Here is a 25,753-nt window from a genome sequence, read left to right as displayed (position 1 = left end):
AGAGTTCAAGGGTGCAGTGATCAAGCCACTTTAGTCTGGGTGACAAAGCGACACACTGACTTAAGAAAAAAAAAAAGCAGTAGAACTGAGGCTCAATCTCATACTGCAAAACCTCCTGTGCAAAGACTCACTATTACCTTTCAGAGATTACTCCCCCGACCCTCACTATTGCCCCCAGAACTTAGCCCCTCTGAAGCCAAGGAGTTAGGCCCAGGAGAACTGTGGGGACTTCTTCAGCCCTACTCCAGCTTTCGAGGTGGGGGTAGCAGGAAGCAATTGTCCCTAGAGTCCTCAACCCTTATCCTGGGAGACTCTATTACTTTTCTCCAGCTGTCACCACTTCTTATAGAGACACTGTCTTTTCTCCCAGGGGACTCCAGGCCTCATTTCAGTACCTGCAAGTCCATCCCAAGGTCCTCCCCACCAAGAGGATGGGTTGAGATTTGATTGTGGGGTAACTCTTGTCACTACAACTGGACGTTCATAACTGTTCACCGTGTCCAGAGAGCCTTCAGTTGCCCAAATGGCAGAGTAAATGCCAAACCCAAATCCAGGCCAGGCACAGTGGCATGTGCCTGTAGTCCCAGCCACTCGGGAGGCTGAGGCATAAGGATCTCTTGAGCCCAGGACCTCAAGTTCAGTCTGGGCAGCAGAGCAAGACCCTGCCTCTAAAAACAAATCAATCAGAAAAATAAATCCAGGCCCAGAACTAGCTTGCAGTTTTAGCACACTCCCCCTACCCCACTCCCTAACCAGTGAGGACACAGCCCAGGGATCTAAGACCTCAATGCTGGAGAAAATAAGACGCCCTGAAGAAAGGAGAAAAAGGCAGCGAAGGGCAGAAACCCTGGTAATCCAGCAAGAAAGGGTGAGAAGGAAGGGGAGAGGTATGAGTATTACCATAGAGCAAGGGGTAGGGTGGCACCTGGAGACTCCCAGACTTGCCTGCATCTGGAAAGCATCTAGCAAAAGCAGGCAAAGGAAGAAATGATTCAGAAGCACCTTTCCACTTAAGCCCTAGAAGTGTGTGTATGTGTTGGTGGAATGGGTGGATATTCTGTGACCTTTTCCATGTCTATGCCCCACCCTTGTTTTAACCCCTTGGGTTGAGCCCTAATTGGAAGCTGGTAATGGCAGCTGGGTGGGCAGTGACCCAGATGGCTGGGACAAGGCTTCATGGGACGCTAGTGTTGTGAGCCCTGCCCCACCGCGCCCACCGCTTAAGTGAGTCACCTGAACCAGGCCAGGCCCTGGAGTTAGCTCTCCTCCTCTGCCCTCAGCACATCTGGGAGCCAGCTTGAGCAGAGAGAGGGCTAAACTGGGGCCCAGCTTGGGGAAGAGAGGTGGGGGTGGGGAGGGAGGAATGACTCCTGGAGATGGTTTCCAGGCTCCACCCCCAGATGTGTGTATCCCTGCCCCCAGAGCCTCTGTCTCTGCCCTGGCCCCACCCCAACTCCATCCCCAATCCCAACCTCATCACTCACCTCTGCCCCCTTCTCTATCCCACCACCCTACTCCTCCCCAAGTGTGCTCAAACCACCCCCCATTAACCGCAAGTGACTCCCAGAGCTCATTGCCTCCCAGACCTGATCCCTCCCAGTCTCTAGGAGCCCTCATCACTGCCCTCAGAGAACCTGGCCCCTTACCGCCAGCCTCCTAGACCCCACTCCCACCCTTCCACAGCACTGAGCAGAGGCAAGACTTGATGTGAGTTAACAGTTCCTTACCACATGTGGACTTACACAGCTGTTCCTGGTTTAGAAAGAATTCAGTTAGCTGGGCGAAGTGGCTCATGCCTGTAATCCCAGCACTTTGGGAGGCCGAGGCGGGCAGATCACTAGAGGGCAGGAGTTTGAGACCAACCTGCCCAACATAATGAAACCTCATCTCTACTAAAAATACAAAAAATTAGCAGGGCATGGTGCCATTCACCTATAATCCCATCTACTTGGGAGGCTGAGGCAGGAGAATTGCATGAACCCAGGAGACAGATGTTGCAATGATCTGAGATAGCACAACTGCAATCCAGCCTGGGTGACACAGTGAGACTCCAGCTCGAAAACAAAAAAAAACTACAGGTGTAATATATCCACATACATATATATGCATTTAACCCACATACATATATTGTGACATGTATACATACAATGCACATATAACTATGAATATATTCGATGTTTGTTACATATAGATATCACACACAGATATCATAGTAATATATGCTACACATACATGTGCACATTCATATAGATTAAATGAATACAAATTGAAGCATCTTTTTTTTTTAACTCAGATTTTTCCAGGTCAAGTAAATTGTCTCAAGGTTCCTGGCCCAGGTCTGAGTGTCACTACCATAATGATCCACCAGATAGCACTCCTTCCCCACTTCCTGTACTGCTAAGTGTTACCAGAGACGTCACCTATTTGTGCTAAAACTCAAGAGCCAGGAGTTCCTCTGGCGCTTCCCCGAACCGCCCGCGCCCTTCCCCCAGCCCCCACCAGCGTGGTGAGCGTGTCCTCGGTCCCCAGGGTCTGCAGTCTTGGAGCTCTCTGGGTCGGGTTCATCTTTCCGGCTTTCAGGCATCTTTTTGAGGGTCGCTTTCCGGCTTCGAGCTCCAGTTCTGCTCAGTACGCACAGCGACCCCCGGTCACCAGAGCGCCAGGGGCTGGGCTTCGCTCAGACACCCTCAGTTATGCAGCACGGCTGCGCAACCCTTCTCTGGCGCCTTCGCGGTGACAAGCATCCAGACGAAGCGGCCTGCCTCCTCACGACAGCCCGAGGAGGGGTTAGGGTCATTTGCAGACAGCCCCCTCTGGCTTCTTCTTCACCCCCTGCCCTAGGTGGAGGAGAGACGCACGCCCAGCCCGGCTCAGCTAAAAGCTGGGCGAAGAGCCCGGCTGAGACCTGGAAACCTAGGCTTGGGAGGGGCTGGTCCGAGGAACCCTTCCTGCCCCGGTCGGTCCTGGCTCCCGGTAGGAGCTAGAAGAAAGCGCATTCCAGGGATTTCAAGAGGACTATACTTAAAATCTCCCGGTGGGGGAAGCAGGGTGCGACTGAGCCTCTCCCGCCTTCAGGCCTGGGCAACTCTGGGTTGGAGCTCTTGGAGCCTCACATCTCGGGTATGAGCAACCTAGGACACAGAACGCGGGGATGGCTTGGAAGCCCGTGGGGAGGCGAAGCCGGGAGTTCTGGCAGCGGCTCAGCCTCCCCATCTTCCTCCTTTCCCCTCCCCTTCCCTCCCCCGGGAGCAGCAGGAAATTATTTATTAAAACGCCGCCCGCGTTCTCATTTATTTGCGGTGAATAATCCTCGGCATCTCAGCACGTTTATTAAACCTTTCCCGTCCCCGCGCCCGCATTACTTTAATAATAAATCGCGTGTCACTTTCCAGCGACGTTATTAAAGCGGGTCCGCTGCAGCAGAGGCGGGGTGCGGGGAGGGAGGGGGGCGGTGGGCAACAGTTTTCCCATTCCAGGCTGCGGGGCTTGAACCAGCACGACGGTGGAGGGGGAAACTGAGGCTGCTAGGAGGCTGCTCCTGAACACCTACAAAGTCGGCTAACGCGATCTAGAAGTACGGATTCCCCCGGGACCTGCGTGACCCTCTCCGGTGGGGTGGGGCTTTTGGCGAGGAGCCTCTGCCCTGCAGGTGGGCGCGATAGGAGCTATGGGCCCGCAGAGGGCGCCTAGGAGTCCAGTTGGGTGAAGAGCAAACTAAACTAGGGGGCGAATTACCTGGTTGATGCTGGGACTTACACCCACGTCCCCTCTTTCAGCGCCCAGAGGATTCTGGCCACGACTCCGAACAGCACGCCCCACCCCCGCCTACCCCTCTGCCTCTGCTTGGGTGGTCTCCCTGGAATCGGCTCCCGGTATCCAACCCGCTTGCACGGCTGCACGGCTCCTGGGGCCGCCCGGCTCCAGCCCGGGTTCGGCAATAAAATCTGTCGCTGGCTTAGGGGCTGGGGGCAAGGCAGCAGTAGATGGAGTAGTGCGTAGCCGCAGGAGGGGCGGCCAGGCAAGCCCTTGGATTGGAGTTCCGGACCATGCCCCTCCCAGGAGACTGGGCTGCCTGCGTTCGGCCCCAGAGGACAAACTGTGACGCAGATCCAAGGGCAGGCCCTCCCGCAGTGGCGCCAGGATCCCGGTGGAGCCCTGGCGTATAGGAGACCGTCGTTATCCACACACAGTGTCTCGGCCTCGCTGACTTACGCTTCAATCATTAAATAAACATTGAATCTCACCAGTGTCCCTGGGCTAGGTAAGGAGAATGAGGAAAGAGACTTGGGGAGCCCAAGAATGTAGTTCTGGGAGGGACCCCAAGCCAGATAGGACGGGTCACAATTGGGACAAATAGGAAACAGGCTTACTATGGCTCTGCCTTCTGCAGGGAAATGAGTAGATTCCTATCCGAGCTGGGGAAGGGTATGGACCACACAGGTGACCAAACTTCTGCTCCCCTCTATCCAGTTTATGCTTTCATTTGGGGGGGGCTATCCACACAGGCCTGATTCCCCATTCTGCCTGGGGAAGTGTTCGGTAAGATAAGCACAGAAGCAGGTGTCTATACCAGCCCCAGTGGAGGGCAGACTGGGATTATGCCTTCCCTCCAACCAGATGGCCCCACCTCCCTCCCTCAAAGGCAGGGTAGGCCCAAGTTCAAGCCTTCTCTGTACATCTGGCAGGCATGTGCTTAGAGAACAGGCCCTGCAGCTTCTGGAAGCCAGAGTTCTGCTAGTGTGGGAGGCCTCCCAGGGATATTCCATTTTCGTGTGCACAACTGCATAAACTGTGTGTGCGTCTGTGTGGCCTAGTTCATTAGAAATCTTTATTGGTGCCTAGCCCTGTGCTAGGCTTTGCCCAATACAGAGTGGTATAAGATCTGGGGACTGACCTCGCCCATCTCTCTGCACTGAACTAAGCCATGCTCCGCTGCACTCTCTCCTGTACAAAAGACGGCAGAGAGCAAAGAGGACTGCAGTTAGTAGGTGCAACTGGGGCTTAGGAGAGAAGGAAAAGTTCTGGAAGATGACTTTGGGGAAAGGGTAAACAAGCTAGGTAAATGTTGGGGACCAGGAAAGAGCAAGAACCAGGGCCTGGGAGGAAAAGCAGTTAGAAGAGTAGCTGAGCAGGGCTGGAAGAAGTGGAGGATCCTGGTGCCTGCACCTCTTGTGTCTGCTCCAGCCCCCACCCCAGCCTGGGGAACAGCTTGTTGGAGGTCCTACTGGCCAGGGCACCTCCTGCATGGGCTCCTTTGTACCCCACCACTCCTGGTCTCAGCCTCTCTCCCTATCCTCCTCTAGCTTTTCTCTCTCCCCTACCACCATGCTACCTTGGAGTCAAGTAGGCCTCCCATGATCACCCCTACTGAGAGCATGAAAGCAGTCCATGAAGGTACCCTGCTCCCCTTTCCAGGTATTTTCAAGAATAGGGATGAACACTATAGGCGCTCACCCACTCCCATGGGCCAGAGCTCTGGATCTAGTAGTAATCACTCTCTTCACTTTCAGCCTCCTCCTCAGGAAGCAGGTTTAATGATCGCAGCTGGGGGATTCCTGTAGAGTTGAGCTGATCTGCAAACACACGTGGGCAAAGGACAGAGAACAGGGAAGAGGGGCTGTCATTGCCCACATAGCTCAGTCTGCAGAAGGCTATGCTTGTGTATGCACCCAAATGCATGCAGACACATGGATTGCTTCTTACACATTCACAGCTGGAATCCAGAACCATCCCCCCCAACCCCCAGGGCTCAGGGATCCCCTTACCAGGTGTGAGCACTGTCAAGCTAGCAGGGGCCTCCACCTGACCCAGAGCGTTGCGGGCAAGGCAGCGGTAGGTGCCCTCGTCACTGGGACGCACAGCCTGGATCTGCAGCCAGCCAGTCACCTCAAACCTCTGGGGTCCACCCCTAAACTGGAGCCAGACAAGGAATCAGCAGGGTCCTTCTGGAGGGCCCTGGGCTGCCTCAGGGAAGCCTCTCCCACCGGTGTCTACCTGCACGGAGATGTGGGGGTCATCCCCTGGCAGCTGGATGTCCAGGCCATCTTTCCTCCACTCAATGGAGGCCATGGGGTAGGCAAACACCTCACAGCCAAAGATCACATCCTGCCCTGTCACATTCCAAGTGTCATAAGGATGCAACACAATCTGGGGCCCTGGGGGTGAAGGTGGGAGGTCTGAGAACAGCATGGCCCAGCAAAGGCATCTGGTCCAGCAAAGACATGATATACAAATTTTTGTGGATGTGCTTGTGGCAGAACATAATATATGCTGAGGTAAATAACACATCCATAAACACATCATGACAAGCACAGGTACACACAGATGTGGATGCTGGTACACAGGAGGGTACCATGCAGATGTGGAGATATACATGCACATGTGCACAGAATCCTATGCAGACCCAATGCACAAACAAGCACACACACCTACACTGTATCTTGGCAGCCACTCTGTCCCCAGCTGCTCCCCTGTCCTCATTCCACCCTCCCCAGCCTTTCCTGCAATGCCAGTAATCAACACCTCCAGGCCCCCCTTCCCCCTTTTCTAAACAGGCTCAGTTCCCAAGGGCCAGAAGAGAAGCCATTCCCTCCACCGCACCCCCTGGGGGTGTCCTGCGCCAAGGCCGAGAAGCTGAAGCTGAACTTTCGAGACAGGCAGGAAGCCTGCAGGAGAGGAGGAAATTGTTGGGACCCTGCAGTGTTTTTTTTCTGGCTGCCCCAGCCTAGCCAGACCCAGAGCGGGGGCTCAGGAAGTGAAAGTTACTAAAGCCGCCAAGGAAAACTAGAGGCCTGAATGTCCCCCAGTCCCCGGGGATAGAGAGAACTAGCTGAGCTCCCCACTCCCATTCACTAATCCCTAAATGCAGGAGAAAAGAGAGAGGTGGGGAGACTGGGTGAACAGACTGCTCTAAGAATCTGCCCAAATGAAACGTGATTGCATCTCACAGGAACCCGTCTTGCTGCCTGGACTCCACTGGTCTGGGAAAAGTGTTAGGGTCTTGGAGCCAACCACAGGATATGTGCCAGCACTATCAGAGGACTTGTTCCTCCCTGCCAGCCAGCTCTGGAGCTTTCACGTGGTTCAGCACATGCAGCTTGCTGACGAAGCCTAGGACCCCCACTCCACTCCATCCCCCACCCCCACCTTCAGGTGGCAGCTTCTATGGACCAGTAGCGAGAGCAGGGTTTTATACTGGACTCGAGGCCTCTACGGCCTTATCTTTTTGGCTCCGCTGGCTAGAGACCAATGTCGTCTGTGGTCGGGGACCAGTGACTCCAGGAAGTTTAAGTGTTGGGGGTGGAGGCCCCGGGTCATTCGTACCCGATTCGCAGGGCCCCGGGTGTGCCACAGTGAGGTTGGCATCGGGCCGAGCTCGGGCCACCTCCTGCAGGCGGCAGATCTGGGCGTAGGTGTGACCGTCGGACCCGCAGAGCGGGCGCTGCGAGCGACAGGCACACAGCGGTTCTGGCACCTCTCCACGGCTCAGGTCGCTGCCTGTGTCCAGCCGGCACTCAAGCTGCTCGCCGCAGCGCCCGTAGAAGTGAGCATTGGGGTCAAGGTCGCAGAGCTGGCCCTCGAGGTTGGCGCATTCCAAGCAGCAGCCACACGGGTCGCGCACCCAGCCCGCCAGGCAGCCTCGCGGTGGGGCACACTCCTCTGGCCGGCAGGGAGCGCAGCCCTCGCCCTCCGCTAGCAGCCGCAGCCAGCCGCGCCGCAGATAATCGGGGCCTGGGGACGGCCTTGCGCCGGTCGGGGGCGGCGTCCGCACCACCAGCAGTAGCAGGAGCAGAGGCAGCGCCAAGGCAGCTGCGGGCAGCGGCGGCATGGTTAGCTGGAAGCCCTGCGAGCACTCGGAGCATCAGAGCGTTCTCAGCACCCTGCCAGGAAGGGAAGCCAGGTCAGGAGGTCAGAAACAGGGCCTGTGCCGAAAGACCAACCTCACTGCTTTTTATACCAAAGCATGACGCTAGCGTCGCCCCCTCCCCTACTAACAAGCAGACTCCCCCAACACAAAGGCCTAGTGACCCTCTAGGGATTATCCAGTTGTGGCCGCTGGCAATCAATTGGGCTGTTGGGGGGGGGGGGCTGGGAGTGAAGAGAGGTGAGGAAGGGTGATAAGGCTCAGGAGCGCGCATGCACACCCACCGCCAGCACCACTTCTGTTCACCATTCGACTCCGATGCCCCTGAGCATCCTTGCCCAAAGAGAATGGACGGCTCCAGAAGAAGCTGTTAATGGGGGGGGGGGGACTGATGCCCCTTTGTGTATGGCCTGGGTCGCAGGGTGCTCACCTAGTGTCCTGGACTACGCCCTTCGGAGCAGCTATGATTCGAGTCCGAAAGAGAAGATGATGGAAAGAAAGCAGGGTTGCAGTCAGCCGGTCCCGCCAGCCACCTCTGCTCCGGCCTGAGGACTTCTGAGAGAGCCCACAGACTTGGATTCAGAAAGCAGCTCCTCCGCCCCCCTCTCTCCGCCCCTCGATGTCGCGCACCCGCCTTCCACTAGTTCTAAGGCTGCCAATTTTCTGCAGCCGCAAGAAACCCTCCCGGGCCATTTCCCCCAGCTTGGCCCAAAGTCACAATGCCAGCAGAGGAGCCGTAACCAGACACCGAGGCTGGGAGAGAGGAAGGGGATGAGGACCGGAGGCGGGGAGTGAGGGTAGGAGTTTGGCTGGGAAGCTCAAAGCGTTGGGTGAATCGCTAGGCCCTGTCCCATCTAACTTTACAGTCCCTGGCATCGGCGAGGGCAACTGCATTAGGGGGAGGCAGCAGGAGCTCTGGTGCCAAGTCATTTTACGTCGATGTCGGGGCGCTCTTGGAGAGCAGGACCAACCAACTTCGTCTCCCCGCAGCCCAGGGCTGGTTGCCGGGAGCGACTGCAGGCTTGCCCACCCCGCTGCCCTACCGAGGCGCTGACAGAGTGGGCGCCTACATCGGCCTTCCCTCATCTGGCCTCCTCCTTCCTCCCCACATCCGGCAGGTGCTGCGACCCGCGAGTGAGCCGGGTGATTTGAGGTCGGAGGCGACCAGTGGCCGCAAGGAGAGGCAGGCTGGCGCCTCCCCGGCGGGCGTCCCTCAGGTCCGGATTACAGGTTATGATTGCAAGGCTGGCAGGGCCGGAGGCACTGGGCCTCGCGGCCGCCACCACCGCCACCGTGGCACTTTGGGGCGGGGATGAGGCATTCCTGGGGACCAGCCCGCCAAACCCGGGTCGGCCAGGCCCCGCCCCGGCCGGTCCAGCGCAGCTCACTGAAGCTGCGGCGCAGTCCAGCTAGCAGGGGGAGGAAACTGCAATCTGCGGCCGGCGAGGGGGCGGCACTTAGTCAGGCTCCGCCCACACGGCCAGCCTGCGGCCCCCGCCAGCCTGCGCGAGATCGGCTCCGCATGCGCACTGGAGCTCCGGTGGTCCAGCCCGGATTCTGGAGAGTGCTCCTGAGCTTGGCCAAGCTCTTTCGGGCTGCTGAGCCACGCAGGCGCCATGCTTGGCCAGAGGGGTTTTGAGGATGTGGGCAAGGGCAGATATTCTCTCCCAGTCTCCAATTCGAAAGAGGGACGAGAAGGGAACTACACGCGAGGTCCTTGCAATTGTCGCGAGAATCAGAACAGGAAATCTAGGAACCGAGAACACTAAGAGCCCGCGGATTTTAAACAGGAAAAGGAAAGGGCGGAGCCACCTCTGGCCTGTAGTCGTAATCCCTGGTCCTTGGCCTTCAAGGCAACTGAAGTGTCGATCTAGGGCAGAAGGGTAACTGTCAGAGAGCTGCTGGAAACCCTGAAAAAAGGCCAGAGTTGGGGACTTGTGGGGCTGACGAATGGAGTTACCCAAGGAGAGGTCTCTGGGGACGGAACTCCTTGCCCGGGATACAGAACAGAAGCAAGTTCGGAATCTCTTAATGAATTGCTACCGGCATCTAAGACCTGGAGCCGATATTTCAGCAACAAACTCCACAGACAGAAACTCTTCACTTTTCCCGCTACTGTAGCTGGTTGCTTAATTTCGGTCTTTGCTATGCTCTAAGCTTCTGGTAGGAATCGTGCCTAACTCACTACTGTATTTTGTGAACCTAGCCCCGTGTCTGGTGGCATGGCAAATTCTTTGCAAATATTTGGGGATTAAATGTGAGTGAGACTGCCTGAGTGTTTAACCTGGATTTTCTGAGTCGTCGATAGAGAAGAGTAGACAGGGAACCAGCGCCCTCTGGTGGGCTTGTGGTTAGTGACAAGAACATCCTTGAACCATGCATCCAGGTAGGCACAAATAAAATAAAAGGGGATCCGCTGTTATTAAGTAGAGGTTTTGTTCCAGTAAAACCCCACATATGGCCGGGCGCGGTGGCTCACGCCTGTAATCCCAGCACTTTGGGAGACCGAGGCAGGCGGATCAGCTGCGTTTGGGAGTTCGAGACCAGCCTGGCCACTGCTGGTCCAGCCTGGGCGACAGAGCAAGACCCTGTCTCCAAAAACTAAAAATAAAAAATAGAACTTTTAAAATAAAAGAATGAAAATGGTCCTATACAGATGAACAACAGAAGATAAAACAGGACATACAGAGTCATTGTGTAACTTGGTTAAAAAAAAAGAAATTACTTTAAAGGATCCACGTATTTTAACCTGCTACTTCATGAACTCTGTTTTGAAACAGCTGGTGAAAATAGTAGAGTTGCAACTCTGAGGAAGAAGCAGGAGTGAAACAGATGGTCCATACTGACCTATTAGAGATGGATACAGAGGAATTGTGCTTCCTTTGAAGATTAGAATTAGTTAAGTCAAAGCTCAACATAGATCATTCAAGTGGAATACTTTGTAGCTACCTACTAGGACAAATAGGTGAACCCAAAGAAAATAATGTATGTAGTTAAAAAAGGTGAAAAGTACCTGTGGGAAAATAAGGTTAAGAGAAAAGGAGAGCCCGGTGTGGTGGCTCACGCCTGTAATCCCAGCACTTTGGGAGGCCAAGGTATGCCCTTCACCTGAGGTCATGAGTTCAAGACCAGCCTGACCAATATGGAGAAACCCTGTCTCTACTAATAATACAAAAATTAGCTGGGTGCGATGGTGCATGCCTGTAATCCCAGCTGCTTGAGAAGCTGAGGCACGAGAATTGCTTGAACCCCAGAGATGGGGGTTGCAGTGAGCCGAGATTGCACCATTGCACTCCACCTGGGGCAACAAGAGTGAAACTCCATCTAAAAGAGAGAGAGAAAAGGAGAAGTATATGGATACTGATCGCAACTGTATATATATTTATCGTCTATATCATCAATAAACACCCTAAGAGAATTTGTAATGAGGCTAATGGTTGAGTGTAATATTCACTACTCCTTTATTTTGTAAGGTTATTATTATTATTATTTGAGATGGAGACTGGCTTTGTCACCCAGGCTGGAGTACAGTGGTGCAATCTCAGCTCACTGCAACCTCGGCCTCCCAGGTTCAAGTGATTCTCCTGTCTCAGCTTCCTGAGTAGCTGCCAGCTTTTTATTTATTTATTTATTTAAGTAGAGACAGGGTTTTGCCACGTTGCCCAGGCTGATCTTGAATTCCTGGACTCAAGTGATCTGCCCACCTCAGCCTCCCAGTAGAAGCTATTTTTATATGTAAATTAGAATGTCAAGATAAATGTAGCAAAGTTGGGACAGACAGGTAGAAAAATTGGCTGGGTGTGGTGGTTTACACCTATAATTCCAGCACTTTGGGAGGCCAATGTGGGTGGATCACCTGAGGTCAAGAGTTCGAGACCAGCCTCGGCACATGGCAAAACCCTGTCTCTACTAAATATACAAAAATTAGCCAGGCATGGTGGCATGTGCCTATAATCCCAGCTACTTGGGAGGCTGAGACAAAAGAATCACTTGAACCCAGGAGATGGAACTTGCAGTGAGCCGAGACACCATGCATGCCAGCCTGGGCAACAGAGCAAAAATCCATCTCAAAAATAGGAAAAACAAAGAAAAGGAAAAACATAATTCAGCTACAAGTAATGTTACAAAATGAAAACTGGACTTGCCAGGAACTGGCTCTCGAATACCTAGGCATTAAGGCAAGTTGAATAAGCTTCAAAACATCTAGAAGGAATCAGGCCTCAGTATACCTTCCTGTATCTCAGACGGCAACCCCTCCCTCCCCACACCCACCTTCAGTATCCCATTGATCATTGAGATGGCAACTATAGCTGCATCCAACCTGATGACTTGGTCAAATGTATTGATAAACTTAGAAAAGATGCTTAAATCATTCTACATGTAGATTATTTCTACATTTCTTTTTCTTTTCTTTTCTTTCTTCTTTTTTTTTTGAGACAGAGTTTCACTCTTGTTGCCCAGGCTGGAGTGCAATGGCATGATCTTGGCTCACTGCAACCTCCACCTGCCCTAGATAACCTCTTTTTTTTTTTTTTTTTTCTGTTACTCAGGCTAGAGTGCAGTGGCACAATCATGGTTTGCTGCAGCCTCAAACTCCTGGGCTCAAAGGATCCTTCCACTTCAGCCTCCCAAGTAGCTGGGACTATAGGCACACCACCGTACCTAGCTAATATTTTTATTTTTGCAAAGACAAGGTCTTACTATGTTAACGAGGCTGGTTTGGAACTCCTGACCTCAAGCAGTCCTCCCACCTCAGCCTCCCAGATTGCTGGGATTATGGATGTAAACCACTGTGTCTGACCAATAACCACTTTTAACTCTATAATTTTACCTGGTTTCGACATTTATATAAATTGGGACATGCCTAGGATTGGAATTACTGCTTCATGTGATATACATATTCAACATTAGATTTTTTTTCTTCCTTTTTTTTTTCTTTTTTTTGAGAAATAGGGTCTCACTCTATCTGGGCTAGTCCCAAACTCCTAAGGCTCAAGAGATCCTCCCACCTCAGCCTCCCAAAATGCTGGGATTATCAATATTAGTGGATATTACTATACATTTTTTCCAGTGTGACTATATGAATTTATATAGTCTTCAGCAGTTTCTGGGAGTTTTCATTATGACACATCCTTGCCAAGAGTTGATACTGTTATTGTTCTTTTAAATTTTAGCCATTACGGAAAAGAATTTAGAGCCTAAAATTTTTTAATGGCCAGTTCTGCAAGGATATCCCCCCTTGGATTTTAAAACAAACAAACAAAAAAAAAAACACCTTTTATTTTGAATTTTAGACTTGGATAGAAGTTGCCAAAATAGCAAAGAGAGTTCCCATGTACCTGTTATCTAGCCTACCCTGGTGATAACATAATATCTATATAACCATGGTATAATCATCAAAACCAGGAAATTGAAATTTATACAGTACTGTTAACCAAACAGTGGACCTTATTCGGATTTCACTGGTTTGATACCACGTGTGTGTGTGTAATTGAAATTTTATTGCATGAATAGACTTGTGTGACCATGAGGTGTAAATGGGCCTTCAGGGGTATGACAGGGTAAAGCTGATGGCAAGGGAAAAGCTAGTAGACTCTATAGTACTAAACACAATGTTATTTAATATATGAGTTGCTTTTAAACATATTATATCAAAAGTCAGTGATGGGAAATACAGCTAGTTACTGTAGCTAAACACCCACACAACTGGAAGCAGTGGCACATGCCTATAGTTTCAGCTACTCAGGAGGCTGAGTCCAGGAGTTCAAGTTTGGCCTGAATGAAATAGCAAGATCCCGTCCCTATAAAAACAACAAAAAGCTGGGTGCAGAGGTTCACGCCTGTAACCCCAGCACTTTGGGAAGCCGAGGTAGGCGGATTACAAGATCAGGAGTTCAAAACCAGCCTGGCCAGCATGGTGAAACCCCGTCTCTACTAAAAATACAAAAAGTAGCCAGGCATGGTAGCATGCGCCCGTAATTCCAGCTACTCGGGAGGCTGAGGCAGGAGAATCACTTGAACCTGGGAGGCGGAGTTTGTGGTGAGCCGAGATGATGCCACTGCACTCCAGCCAGGATAACAAGAGTGAAACTCCATCTCAAAAAAAAAAAAAAAATCCCACTCTCACAGACTGGCACACACACATATCCTACATCTACCTTTGGGGGAGCTGTGCACATGGGTAGAGTCCTAGGGTCACTGGTTGAAGTTCACTTTGCATTATGACACACTCAGAAGGAAAGGTAAGTTTCTGCCTTACATCCAATTTTACTTGAAGACAATTTTCTGTAGGTGAGGCCAATTAGATAACTTCCTGACACCCCTACAGCATCCTTGTTCCTTCCACCTGACTTCCGTATTTCTATGCTGGCCCAAACCTCTCTCCTGAACATCACTCCAGTATATCCAGATGGATTCATCCACTTCTAGTATTTTCTTCCAAGCAGCCAGGGAAGAAGTCCATAAACAGTTCCAGGATGCATCATACATATGACACCTAGAAAAATGTATCAGTGTATCACATCTCAGGGAAATTTCTTTTTTTTGAGACCGAGGTTTGCTCTTGTTGCCCAGGCTGGAGTGCAATGGCATGATCTTGGCTCACCAGAACCTCTACCTCCCGGGTTCAAGTGACTCTCCTGCTTCAGTCTCCTGAGTAGCTGGGATGACAGGCATGCACCACCATGCCTGGCTAATTTTGTATTTTTAGTATAGCCAGGGTTTCTCCATGTTGTTGAGGCTGGTCTCAAACTCCCGACCTCAGGTGATCTGCCCACCTCGACCTCCCAAAGTTCTGGGATTACAGGCATGAGCCACCATGCCCGGCCAAGGGAAATCTTTTATTGACTTTTCTTAGGTGATGTGCTCAACAATAATTCACCACGTGGCCCAGGAGCCGCCACCCTGGACCACAAACCCCGAAGCAGATGCAGTCAGTGCCTCACTCATATACCCTCGGCTCACAACAAAGGTTACCTGCAGATAGTTCCTGTATGATCTGGTGGGTCTGTCTGACTGTGGGAGTTCTTTAGCCCCCAGAGTGAGCTTGGCTGACATGCAGGGCAGGCTGGAAGTGCCATGGAGGTAACAACTTGGGAGCAAGCCATATCCAGTGAAGACAAAAACTGGAGGACAAATAATCCTGTTCCTTTCCCTTCAGTGGGATAATTCTGAGGTTATTCTACATGGTTCTGCAGAAGGCTTGGAGAGATTGAGTCCCAGTTGCCCTCAGTGGTAACCTGCTCATTAATGTATCATTTATTTGGTTTTCCTCCCCTCTCTGGCTTTCCTTCTCCCTCACTGTGTGTTCTGGGATAAACTTCCAAATAAACTACTTGTACCAATATACTTGCCTCAGGATCTGCTTTCTGGGAAACCAAAACTAAGACAACCCCATAAAGGGAGGAGGCCATCCTCCTGAGTGCCACATCAGGACCAAGGAGAGACCTTAGACCCAAAAACCACATTGTGACAATATCTTTGCTCACATCCCACTTTCTTTCCTTTCTTTCTTTTTTTTTATAGAGATAGAATCGTTTTCTGTGGCCAAGACTGGAGTGCAGTGGCATAATCATAGCTCACTGCAGCCTCAAACTTCTGGCCTTAAGCAATCCTGCCTCAGCCTCCCAAGTAGCCTGGACTACAGGTACCTGCCACCATACCTGGATAATTTTTTTTTTTTGATAGAGACAGGGTCTGGTTATGTTGCCCAGGCTGATGTCAAACTCCTGGTCTCCAAAAGTGCTGGATATCCCACTTTCTTTTTTTTATTTTCTTTTTCTTTTTTCGAGACGGTGTCTCTCTCTGTTGCCTAGGCTGGAGTGTAGTGGTATGATCTCGGCTCACTGCAACCTCTGCCTCCAGGTTCAAGCAATTCTCCTGCCTCAGCCTTCTCAGTAGCTGGGATTACAGGCATCTGCCACCATACCTGGCTAACATTTTTTGTATTTTCGGTAGAGACAGGGTTTCACCATGTTGTCCAGGCTGGTCTCAAACTCCTGACCTCAGGTGATCCACTCGCCTTGACTTCCTGAAGTGCTGGGATTACAGGCATGAGCCACCACACCTGACCTGGGTATCCCACTTTCAACCTTTGCTCTTGAGACATAACAGAGTCGAGTGTTGGCTTCTGTGGAATGTTGGGAAATAGGTTGACATTCTGGACTCCCTTTTGCTGACCAGTTCACTGAAATTAAGGAAGAACCTAACAAATGTATGCTCAGAACTCCAAGCAAGAAACAGTGGCAGCTTTCTCAGGACTAATGGGAAATAAAAAGGACTAAGGAAAAGCCAAGTAGGACTAAGGAACTACTTGGTTTTTAAGCAACCAAACCACATGGAGAATCTCAGGTCCCAGTAGAGCATCAGAATATGATTCACAGAATGCTGTGCATATGTAAAAGTTCTTAGCATTACCTGTCAACATACTCAGCCTGCCAAACTCCAGAATTTTGTGTGCCTTTTCTATCATTTTCCGCAAGGGTAAGGTACAAGAAGAGAGGTAACAAAATGTGGCAATCACAGGACCAGGAGCAATGGCTCATGCCTGTGATCCTTCCTAGTGTTTTGGGTGGCCAAGGCAAGAAGATCACGTGAAGCCAGGAGCCTTGGAAACACAGGGATACCCTGCTTCTCCCCACCTCCGCAAAAAATAGCTTAGCACGGTGGCATGCACCTATAGTCACAGCTACGTGAGAGGCTGAGGTGGGAGGATCGCTTGAGCCTAGAAATTCAAGGCTGCAGTGAACCATGATTGTGCCACTGCACTCCAGCCTGGGTGACAACACAGGACTTCATCTCCAAAAACAAAACAAAAAAGTGATAATCAGAACTGCCCAACAAACCTGCTGGCTCTGTCCTATGATGGGGAGATACAAGTGGGAAATTTGTTGAGTAGAATCATATAGAAGTCGATGAACTTAAGAAGTATGTAGAAATTTGGCACTTTAATTTGGGGTTAAGATCCCCTGGGTCCTGGGACTTTTTGACTTGCTATCAGTCTCCCCTCAACAATTTTTTTTTTTTTTTTTTTGAGAAAGGGTCTTGCTCCATCTCCCAGACTGGAGTACAGTGGCACAATCACAGCTTACTGTGGCCTTGACCTTCTGGCTCAAGCAATCCTCCTGCCTCAGCCTCCCAAGTAGCTGGGACCACAGGCGCCTGTCACCACATCCAGCTAATTTTTAAAAATTATTTGTAGAAACAAAATCCTGCTATGTTGCCCAGGCTGGACTTGAGCTCCTGTGCTCAAGCGATCCTCCCACCTCAGCCTCCCAAAGTGCTGGGATTACCAGTGCATGCCACTGCACCTGGCCTAACATTTTTATTTGTTTGGAGACAGAGTTTCACTCTGCAGCCCAGGCTGGAGTGCAGTGGCACCATTGCAGCTTACTGCAACCTCCACCTCCCAGATTCAAGCAATTCTCATGCCTCAGCCTCCTGAGTAGCTGGGACTACAAGTGTGCACCACCACACCTGGCTAATTATTTGTATTTCAGTAGAGATGGGGTTTCACCATGTTGCCCAGGCTGGTCTCAAACTCCTAATCTGCCTGCTTCAGCCTCACAAAGTGCTAGGATTACCGGCATGGGTCACTGTGCCTGGCCTGGCGTAACAGTCTTGAGAGTGTAGATGTATCAAAAGAGACAAAGCTGCTGTGACCGAGGTGTAATGCTTCTGGAGCTGCCAAGTGCAAATAATGGCCCAGCCACTAGGCACTGTCTGTAACGGGCAGCATGTGTGGTAGGTGACAGCTAGAGGCCCCATAGCCTAGAAAGGGCCTCTTAGAAGTTTTTATTTTGACTTAGAATCGAGGCTTTCAGTCTCAGCTTTGCCAGCAGCTGAGATCCATCTGAACCCAGGTTTCTTCTGAGAAACGAGAGTGAATTTGGATTTCAGGCATGTCATATTTGGCCTGGTGTTTTTAAGTTTTACTTAATTGCCAATATTTAAACATTGAGACTTTTTTTTTTTTTTTTTTTTGAGTCAGAGTATCCCTCTGTCGCCCAGGCTGGAGTGCAGTGGCACAATCTTGGCACATTACAAACTCCACCTCCTGGGTTCAAGCAATTCTCCTGCCTCAGCCTCCCGAATAGCTGGGACTACAGAAGAGTACCACCATGCCCAGCTAATTTTTTGTATTTTTAGTAGAGATGGGGTTTCACCATGTTAGCCAGGATGGTCTCGATCTCCTGACCTCATGATCTGTCCGCCTCAGCTTCCTAAAGTGCTGGGATTACAGGCAGGAGCCACCGCGCTCAGCTGAGACGTTTTATATAAAAGTCCAGAATTTGGGGCCAGAAATGTCAGGCCAGGATGTTCGGAGAGGCTTTGAGGAACCCCCAGCTGCTCCTAGTGCTAGGATAGAGAGGTGGGAGGGGTAAGGCAAGAAAAGTCAGAGCTGATATCCAAGCTGCTGATGCTGCCTGATTATTTAGAAAACAATCAGCAAACAGTGGGGAATCTGGTCTACCCAGCAACAATTAAAGGTGAGTACTTGCTGCTGCTTTAAATGGCACTGGCCCTCTCCAGCTCAACACAGTCCCAACCTAGTGTGCTTCCCTCATTTCAGATTCCTGACTTCTCTTTTATAGCCTTTGAGTTTATGTCCCTTGAACTAGATGGTTCCTTCAGCTCTAACATGCAATAATAATAACAGGCCAGGCATAGAGGCTCATGCTTTTAATCTCAGCACTTTGGGAGGGCAAGATGGGAGGATCACTTGAGCCCAAGAATTCAAAATCTGCCTTGGAAACACAGTGAGATCCCCATTCTCTACAAAAAGTAAAAAAAAAATAGCTGGGTGTGATGGCACATACCTGTAGACCCAGCTACTAAGGAGGCTGAGGCTGGAGGATGATCACTTGAGCCCAGGAGTTGAGGCTGCATTGAGCTATGATGGTGCCACTGCACTCCAGGCTGGGTGACAGAGTGAGACCCTGTGTCAAAATAATTATAATAATGATAATAATAACAACAGCAACAATAGCTATCACTCATCAAATAGTTACAGTGAGCCAGGCCCTATGGAAAACAACTTACATATGTTAAATTGTTTCAGACTTACAAAACCTTGCAGGGTAGGATTATTAGAAGAGAAAGCTGAGGGCCGGGCATGGTGGCTCATGCCTATAATCCCAACACTTTGGGAGGCCAAGGCAGGCAGATCACCTGAGGTCAGGAGTTCAAGACCAGCCTTGCCATTATGGTGAAACCCCATGTCTACTAAGAAAAAAAAAAAATTAGCCAGTGGCAGGTGTCTGTAATCCCAGCTACTCAGGAGGCTGAGCCAGGACAATTGTTTGAACCCAGGAGACAGAGGTTGTAGTGAGATGAGATCATGCCACCGCATTCCAACCTGGATAACAAAGAGAAAAACTGTCTCAAAAAAAAAAAAAAAAAGCAACAGAGCTAAGACTTGAACCTGGGGCTGCCTAGGTCCAAGGTGTGATTCTAACCATCACACTATTGGTGTATCTTTGTCAGCCTAACTTCATTGCAGCTGGAGCCTGAACAGCAGCAAGTGTTTTATAAATGTAAATACCCCACATTCAGGGCCAACCTGTGGAAATGCAGGCGAGTGTGTGCCCAGATGGCAGATCAGGAGGTAGGGAGGACAACAGGTCGAGGGTGGCCCGAACCTGAAACGGAGCCTTGGCCAGTATCCCACAACCAACGCCTGAAGCGCCCCCGGGAGGGGACCGAGAGCGCTGCAGGCAGGTGGCGGCACATCGCAGGTCACAGTACGTTTCAGGAGTAGGGAGAGGAGAGGGGAGGCCAGGATGTTTGAGAGTCCTTAGGGAGAAATTCCAGGTGTTCCTGCTGCTGAGACAGGCAGGTGGGAAGTGAGAGAAGTGAGCGCTGATTCCTGATGACTGAGCTGCTGGCGTAGGCGGGATCCTAACTGACTCAGGGTGGTTGGAGCGAGGGAGTGAGGTGAATGGGAATCAGGAGGCTCTCTTAGCCGCGGGGCCTAGTCCTCCTCGTTCTTGCTCCCGTCTCCTGGCCTGAGTGGTCTGTGGTGACCAGCCAGGTTCCTTTGCAAGAAACAGCCCAGCAATCTCACAGGGGGAAAAATGGAGTCCTCCTTAGGTGCAGAAACACAGTAACTTACCTAAGGTCTTGCGGCCTCCGCCCTGGGCAGTGCGTAGAGGTGAGACGTGAGAAGAGGAAAGGGCTTGTCCAGAGGGTTCCTCAGCCCAGAAGGTCGGGGGTGGCCCGAACCTGGAAGGGAGCCTTGGCCAGGATCCCTGAACTAAAGCCTGAAGCGACCCCCGGCGGGGGCCGAGAGCGCTGCAGGCACGTGGCGGCGCGGGGCAGGCGGGCGGGTGGACTGAGCTCCCGCTACGCAGAGAACGCGTTGCACCCCCTTCCCACCTGCGCGAGGGCACCCAGCCCCGGGGAGTCCGAGGCGGGTCGGATTCACAGCCAGCTCCCTCCTCACAGGAGGCGGCCCATTATCCGGCGTCGTTAAAGAGCAATTAGATGGAAATTAAGCCGAGAACAAGTATTGATTATCTCATTAAGGCCGGGGGAGCCCGCTCAGTCGGGGAGAGTTTACCGCCGCTCACCCCATTATCTGCAAGGTGAAAGCCTGTGGTCATCAAAACCCAGTGATGTATCGATCTTGCCCCCATTCCCAAACCCATTCCACCCCTCCCCCCTAGAGTAAGTGGGTTCTAGAGAGGTGACACCAGGGGTGTGAAGAGCTGAAGGAAGAGCTCAGGTCCCTAAGGTCTCTCTTAGCACTGCCTCTTTAGTTCCCTTTATTTTTTCAGTTTCTGGTCCCCAATTTTTTGTTTGTTTGTTTGTTTGTTTGAGACCGAGTCTCCCTCTGTTGCCCAGGCTGGAGTGCAGTGCTTGGCTCACTGGAGTGCAGTGGCACAATCTCGGATCACTGCAACCTCCACCTCCCAGGTTCAAGTGAGTCTCATGCCTCAGCCTCCCTCCTGGAATCACAGGCGTGTACCACCACACCGGGCTATTTTTTATATTTTTAGTAGAGACGGGGTTTTGCCATTGTGGCCAGGCTGGTCTCGAACTCCTGACCTCAGATGATCCTCCCGCCTCGGCCTACCAAAGTGCTGGGATTACAGGCGTGAGCCACCATTCCCAGCCCAGATTTCTTCTGATGCTGGGGAGGGAGGGAAACCAGAGACGGTTCACATGTCTCCGAGATTGGAGAAAGGACTTCTGTGGTTTTACATCCAAGGAAGAGAAACCAGAGTTAAGACGTAATGGAAAGAATTTGCCCCTGTTGACACACAGTACAAGGCATCCCTGGCCCCCGAACTCCTTACCTCCCAGGAGAGGCTGAGTTCTGGGTCACCATCATCGCCAAAGGAAGAGATTCCTAGGACAACCCCACAGGGCCCCCAAAGCCCATCAACTTCAGAAGTCAGAAGGGGCTTCCTTGGGGTGCCTGATGATGTGATATTTGTAGACAAAATCACAATGTCGAAAAGGAAAGTTTTCATCTTGGCTTTGCTTCTAACTGGCTGCGTCACCTCCTGCAAGTCACTTTGCCTCTCCAGGCCAGAGACTCCTCAAAAGAATGGGCGGAAAGAGCCCCAAGGCTCCTGTCCAGGTTCCTAGCTCCCTGCTGGCAGGCACTGGGGACGCGGCTGTGTGCTCTGCTCCACCTGCCCTCGGATGCTCAGGGTCCCAAGGGGGAGAGGAGCTGAACTGATGTCATGGAAATCAATGTTACAATTATAATAGGAGTTAGAAGGAAGCGTGCAGGTGCTGTGAGGAAGTTTAAGCAGCGAGGAGGCTTGCACAGGAAGCAGATATTCCAATAAACACACAGGGTACAAGCCTGTTGCCCACTCATTCATCCAACACACAATTACCGAATGCACATCGGAGCCCCTGGTGAGCAAAACTATGGTTTCTTCCCCCTGGAACCCACAGTCCCGTGAGGGAGACAGACATCAAATATATAATCGCCCGATAATTGCCGCACAAATAAAGGCAAAAGCACAGATATGGTGGGGATGCTGAAAAGTATGGCAGGACACACCGAGCGAGAATAAGAGAACCGAATCGAGGGAGGGAGGAGCCAAAGAAGCCTCTCCGAAAAAGCGATGGTCAGCCGTCCTTTGAAGTTGGAAGTCCTTAAATCGAGGCAGCAGGAAAGCTGAAGGAGTCCCCTGGAGAGGGCGAGCCTTTCCCCCCAAGTGCCAACTGCCTTGCCTTCGAGCGCACCCAGGTCGGAGACGCAGCAGACAACACTGACACTCGCAGTCCCATTGCTGGACTCACCGCAGGGCCTCAGGTGCGCGGGCGAGTGGTAGGGGAAGCAGAAAGGAAGGCGGAGTGGAGGGACAGGCGGCAGGTGGTGCGCTGGACGCGCGGGTTGGCTCGCGCTTAGCCAGCGCCGCCGCCGCAGTATCTGGGCTCATCTCCCTGCCCCGGAGCCGGGCAACTATTAATCTTGGTTGACGGTTTCTAATGTCCTGGTTGGGAGGTGGGGAGAGCGGCCCAGTCCGCCCTAAAGGTAGAAGTGGTTAATGGGCCTCTTCATCACCGCCAGGAGCCGGTCCCTCGCGGAGCGCGAAGGGCACTGCAGCAGGTGAACCGCGGAGCTGGCGGAGGCCCTTAATGAAGCTGTCCGGGCTGGGGCGGACGGAGAGGGAAGCTCCCGGAGGGGAGGGAGGCGGTTCCGGGGGTGAGAGGTAGATTTGTTCATCTCCCGCCCCGACAGCCGAGCTTTAGGTGTAAGGAGGTGGGAAGGCCACCTGGGCGCCCTTTACCTGACGAGGCCTCCTGGAGGCGCCGCGCTGGGGTAGGATGCTGAGTTAGGCCTGCCTAGATACGAATCTTTTCAAAGGTGGCGGGAGTTGAGCGGGACTGGAGTGGGGAGGGGTGTGTCCGAGAACCCGCGTCGCCCTGCAAGAAGAGAGGACCAGACAGAAAGTGGGTGCTCCCCTGGAAGCAGGAAATGTCTGCTGACCTGCAAGGCCTGTGCCTCGTGTGTGCAGGGGAGAAATGTTAGGAGCAAGTGGGAATTTCTGGACCTCCGGACCCCAATGATCAAGAGCGTCCAGCCTTTTTACAACTGCTCCCCTTTCAGCTCTGTGACTCAGTTTCCCTTCTGAGGTGGGTTTTTAAGCTTCCCAGCCCTCCAACTCCCAAACCCGTTCCCTCCTCCAGCATAAGCTAGCGAGACCTGTCCCTAACCCCGCCCTCTCAATCCAGTCACCACCACACCCTCACCCCCATCCAGGCCCTAACTGCTGGGAGAGAGGAGGTGGTCCCACCCAGCCGCGTTGGCGCCGCTCCATGGCCCTCCCCTGGGACTTGCTGCCTCCCGGAGCCCGGGCTTCTCTGCCGGCTTGGCTGCCTCTCGCTCGCTGTCAGCAAGATCCCTCCCGCCTCCAGCTACATCAGAAATATATTGTATTCTTACCTAATCCTGTTCAATTACAGCATAATAAAACACATAATAAAAACCTAATTCATTTTTCTCCTGCGACCCCCATCTCCCCGCATGTTCTTGCTCCGGATTAAAAATTTGTCTTCATGTTTGTGGCACGCAGTCCCGGCGCCTCCACATCTTTAATGTATGAGCTAGGGACCCGTGGGCTCTGCGGTCTTTGAGCCAGGACGGCGCCTGCAAGTCACCTGAGGATACCGGCGGGAAAGAGGGAGGGTTGTGGACCTGCGTGGGGCTCCAGCGGCGCCCACTCCCTTCCTTCTCCTGGATGGGGAGCTTGAAGGCCCCCAGGTTTCCCGTGGCAGGGAGAGATAGCACGTCCTTCCCGTCCAGCAGACCCAGGGTGGCTTCCAGCAGTCACAGCTTGGAGCAGATCTTTGGAGAGGGAGTTTGCCAAAGAGACTCAGGCTACCTGGTGCGGCTTAGCAGGAGATCCAGAACAGAGCCATAAGAAGGGGCCCCTCTGTCCTCAGCCTCTGTTCCCTCCTCTGCCTCTGAACTTCTGAGATGGCCTGGCCTGACCAGTGAAGCTCTGACTTCCCTGCTTAGACAGCCATGTCCAGTCCCCATGGGTTCCCTAACACCCTCTGATCACGTTGTGAACAGAATTACTTGAATTACTGAAATAAGGTTTGAACTTCCCACCACTAAGGGAAAAATTCCTGCAAAGGCACAGTACCTGGTGGGTTTACAGAAGGCAGGTCTGATACCCAAATACAGCTCAGTGATACTCCTTTGTTTCATTTTCTTTTCTGTCTCTTTCTCTCCTTTTCTTTTTCTTTCTCTCCTTTATCTTTTTTCTTTCTTTCTCTCTCTCTCTCTTTCCTTTTTCTTTCTTTTAACAGGCTCTCACTCTCTTACCTAGGCTAGAGTACAATGACATGATCATAGCTCACCTCCATGATCATAACTAACCTCAACCTCCTGCATTCAAGTGATTCTCCTGCCTCAGCCTCCTGAGTAACTAGAATTACAGGCACATGCCACCACACCCAGCTAATTAAAAAAAAATTTAGAGATGGGGTCTTGCTATGTTGCCCAGGCTGGTCTTGAACTCCTGGGCTCAAACCATCCTCCCACCTTGGCTTCCCAAAGTGTTGGGATTACAAGTGTGAGCCACCATGACCAGCCTGTATTCCTTCATTTCTTCTTTCATTTATTCAGGACAGACATTCTCAAACTTTTTACATCCATGGAACCCTTAGTTTTTTCAGTAATTTTTTTTGAGACAGAGTCTTGCTCTGTCACCCAGGCTGGAGTGCAGTGTCATGACTCAGCTTGCTGCAACCTCTGCCACCCAGATTCAAGTTATTCTTCTGCCTCAGCCTCCCAAGTAGCTGGGTCTACAGGCATGTGCCACCATGCCCAGCTAACTTTTGTATTTTTAGCAGAAATGGGGTTTCACCATGTTAGCCAGGATGGTCTCGATCTCCTGACCTTGTGATCCGCCTGCCTCAGCCTCCCAAAGTGCTGGGATTACAGGAGTGAGCCACTTCACTCTGTGAAATTACTTTTCAGTAATTTTTTTCACAGCACCTTAAAAGAAATAGCTAACAGCTGGGTGTGATGGCTCACACCTGTAATCCCAGCACTTTGGGAGGCTGAGGTGGGTGGATCACGTGGGGCCAGGAGTTCAAGACCAGCCAGGCCAACCTGATGAAACCCTTTCTCCACTAAAAATACAAAAATTAGCCAGGCATCATGGTGGACACCTGTAGTTCCAGCTACTTGGGAAGCTGAAACAGAAGAATCACTTGAGCCTGGGATGGGGAGGATACAGTGAGCTGAGAGTGCGCCACTGCACTCCAGCCTGGGCAACAGAGCAAGACTCAGTTAAAAAGAAGAAGAAGACGAAGAAGACGAAGAAGACGAAGAAGAAAAGAAGAAGAAGAAGAAGAGAAGAAATAGCTAACCATTTTCTTTAGGTTCTTAGGTCCAAATAAGTATTTATATCCTAACAACAACTTTGAAGCTGTTTGAAAAACTAATACACATAAATTGGAAGGAAAAAGAATATTTTTATTTCATTCTTACCCCAATTACTTACAAATGGGAGGCATGTGCCTGCTGGGTTCTGTGTAACTTCTCAGAACTTGGAATCGCCTTGGACACTGTCACTTTCATTTCCTGTTCCACACTGACTTTTGTGAATTTTTTTTTTTTTTTGAGATGGAATCTCACTTTGTCACCCAGGCTGGAGTGCACTGACTATCTCTGCTCACTAAAACCTCCGCCTCCCATGTTCAAGCGATTCTCCTGTCTCAGCCTCCTGAGTAGCTGGAATCACAGGTGTGCACCAGCACGCCCAGCAATTTTTGTATTTTTAGTAGAGACAGAATTTCACCATGTTGGCCAGGCTGGTGTTGAACTCCTGACCTCAGGTCATCTGCCTGCCTCAGCCTCCCAAAGTGCTGGGATTACAGGAATGAGCCAATTTGCTCAGCCTGTGTAGT

At 51.6% G+C, this 25,753-nt stretch overlaps 1 protein-coding gene across 5 annotated transcripts; it reads right to left on the bottom strand.

The window, feature by feature from the left end:
- Positions 1–2,104: 2,104 nt before the first annotated feature.
- KAZALD1 (Kazal type serine peptidase inhibitor domain 1) lies at positions 2,105–9,292 on the bottom strand. Of its 5 annotated transcripts, XM_078346302.1 has the most exons (7): positions 8,935–9,292; positions 8,295–8,419; positions 7,324–7,880; positions 5,995–6,155; positions 5,766–5,913; positions 5,455–5,573; positions 2,105–3,131 (listed from the first exon to the last, which is right to left on the bottom strand). In XM_078346302.1, the coding sequence occupies exons 3-6, from the start codon at positions 7,826–7,828 to the stop codon at positions 5,482–5,484; spliced, it is 906 nt and encodes a 301-aa protein (XP_078202428.1). In that variant the 5' UTR covers positions 7,829–7,880; positions 8,295–8,419; positions 8,935–9,292; the 3' UTR covers positions 2,105–3,131; positions 5,455–5,481. The 5 variants fall into 5 exon arrangements, with proteins under 5 accessions (XP_078202428.1, XP_009008430.1, XP_078202426.1 ...); XM_009010182.5 differs by having other exon boundaries at positions 8,295–9,292; XM_078346300.1 differs by lacking the exon at positions 2,105–3,131 and adding an exon at positions 4,026–4,155 and having other exon boundaries at positions 8,295–9,292.
- Positions 9,293–25,753: the final 16,461 nt, after the last annotated feature.

The sequence above is a fragment of the Callithrix jacchus genome, chromosome 12, assembly GCF_049354715.1.
Source record: "Callithrix jacchus isolate 240 chromosome 12, calJac240_pri, whole genome shotgun sequence".
Taxonomy (NCBI): domain Eukaryota; kingdom Metazoa; phylum Chordata; class Mammalia; order Primates; family Cebidae; genus Callithrix; species Callithrix jacchus.
This window is presented reverse-complemented; position numbering and strand designations above follow the sequence as displayed.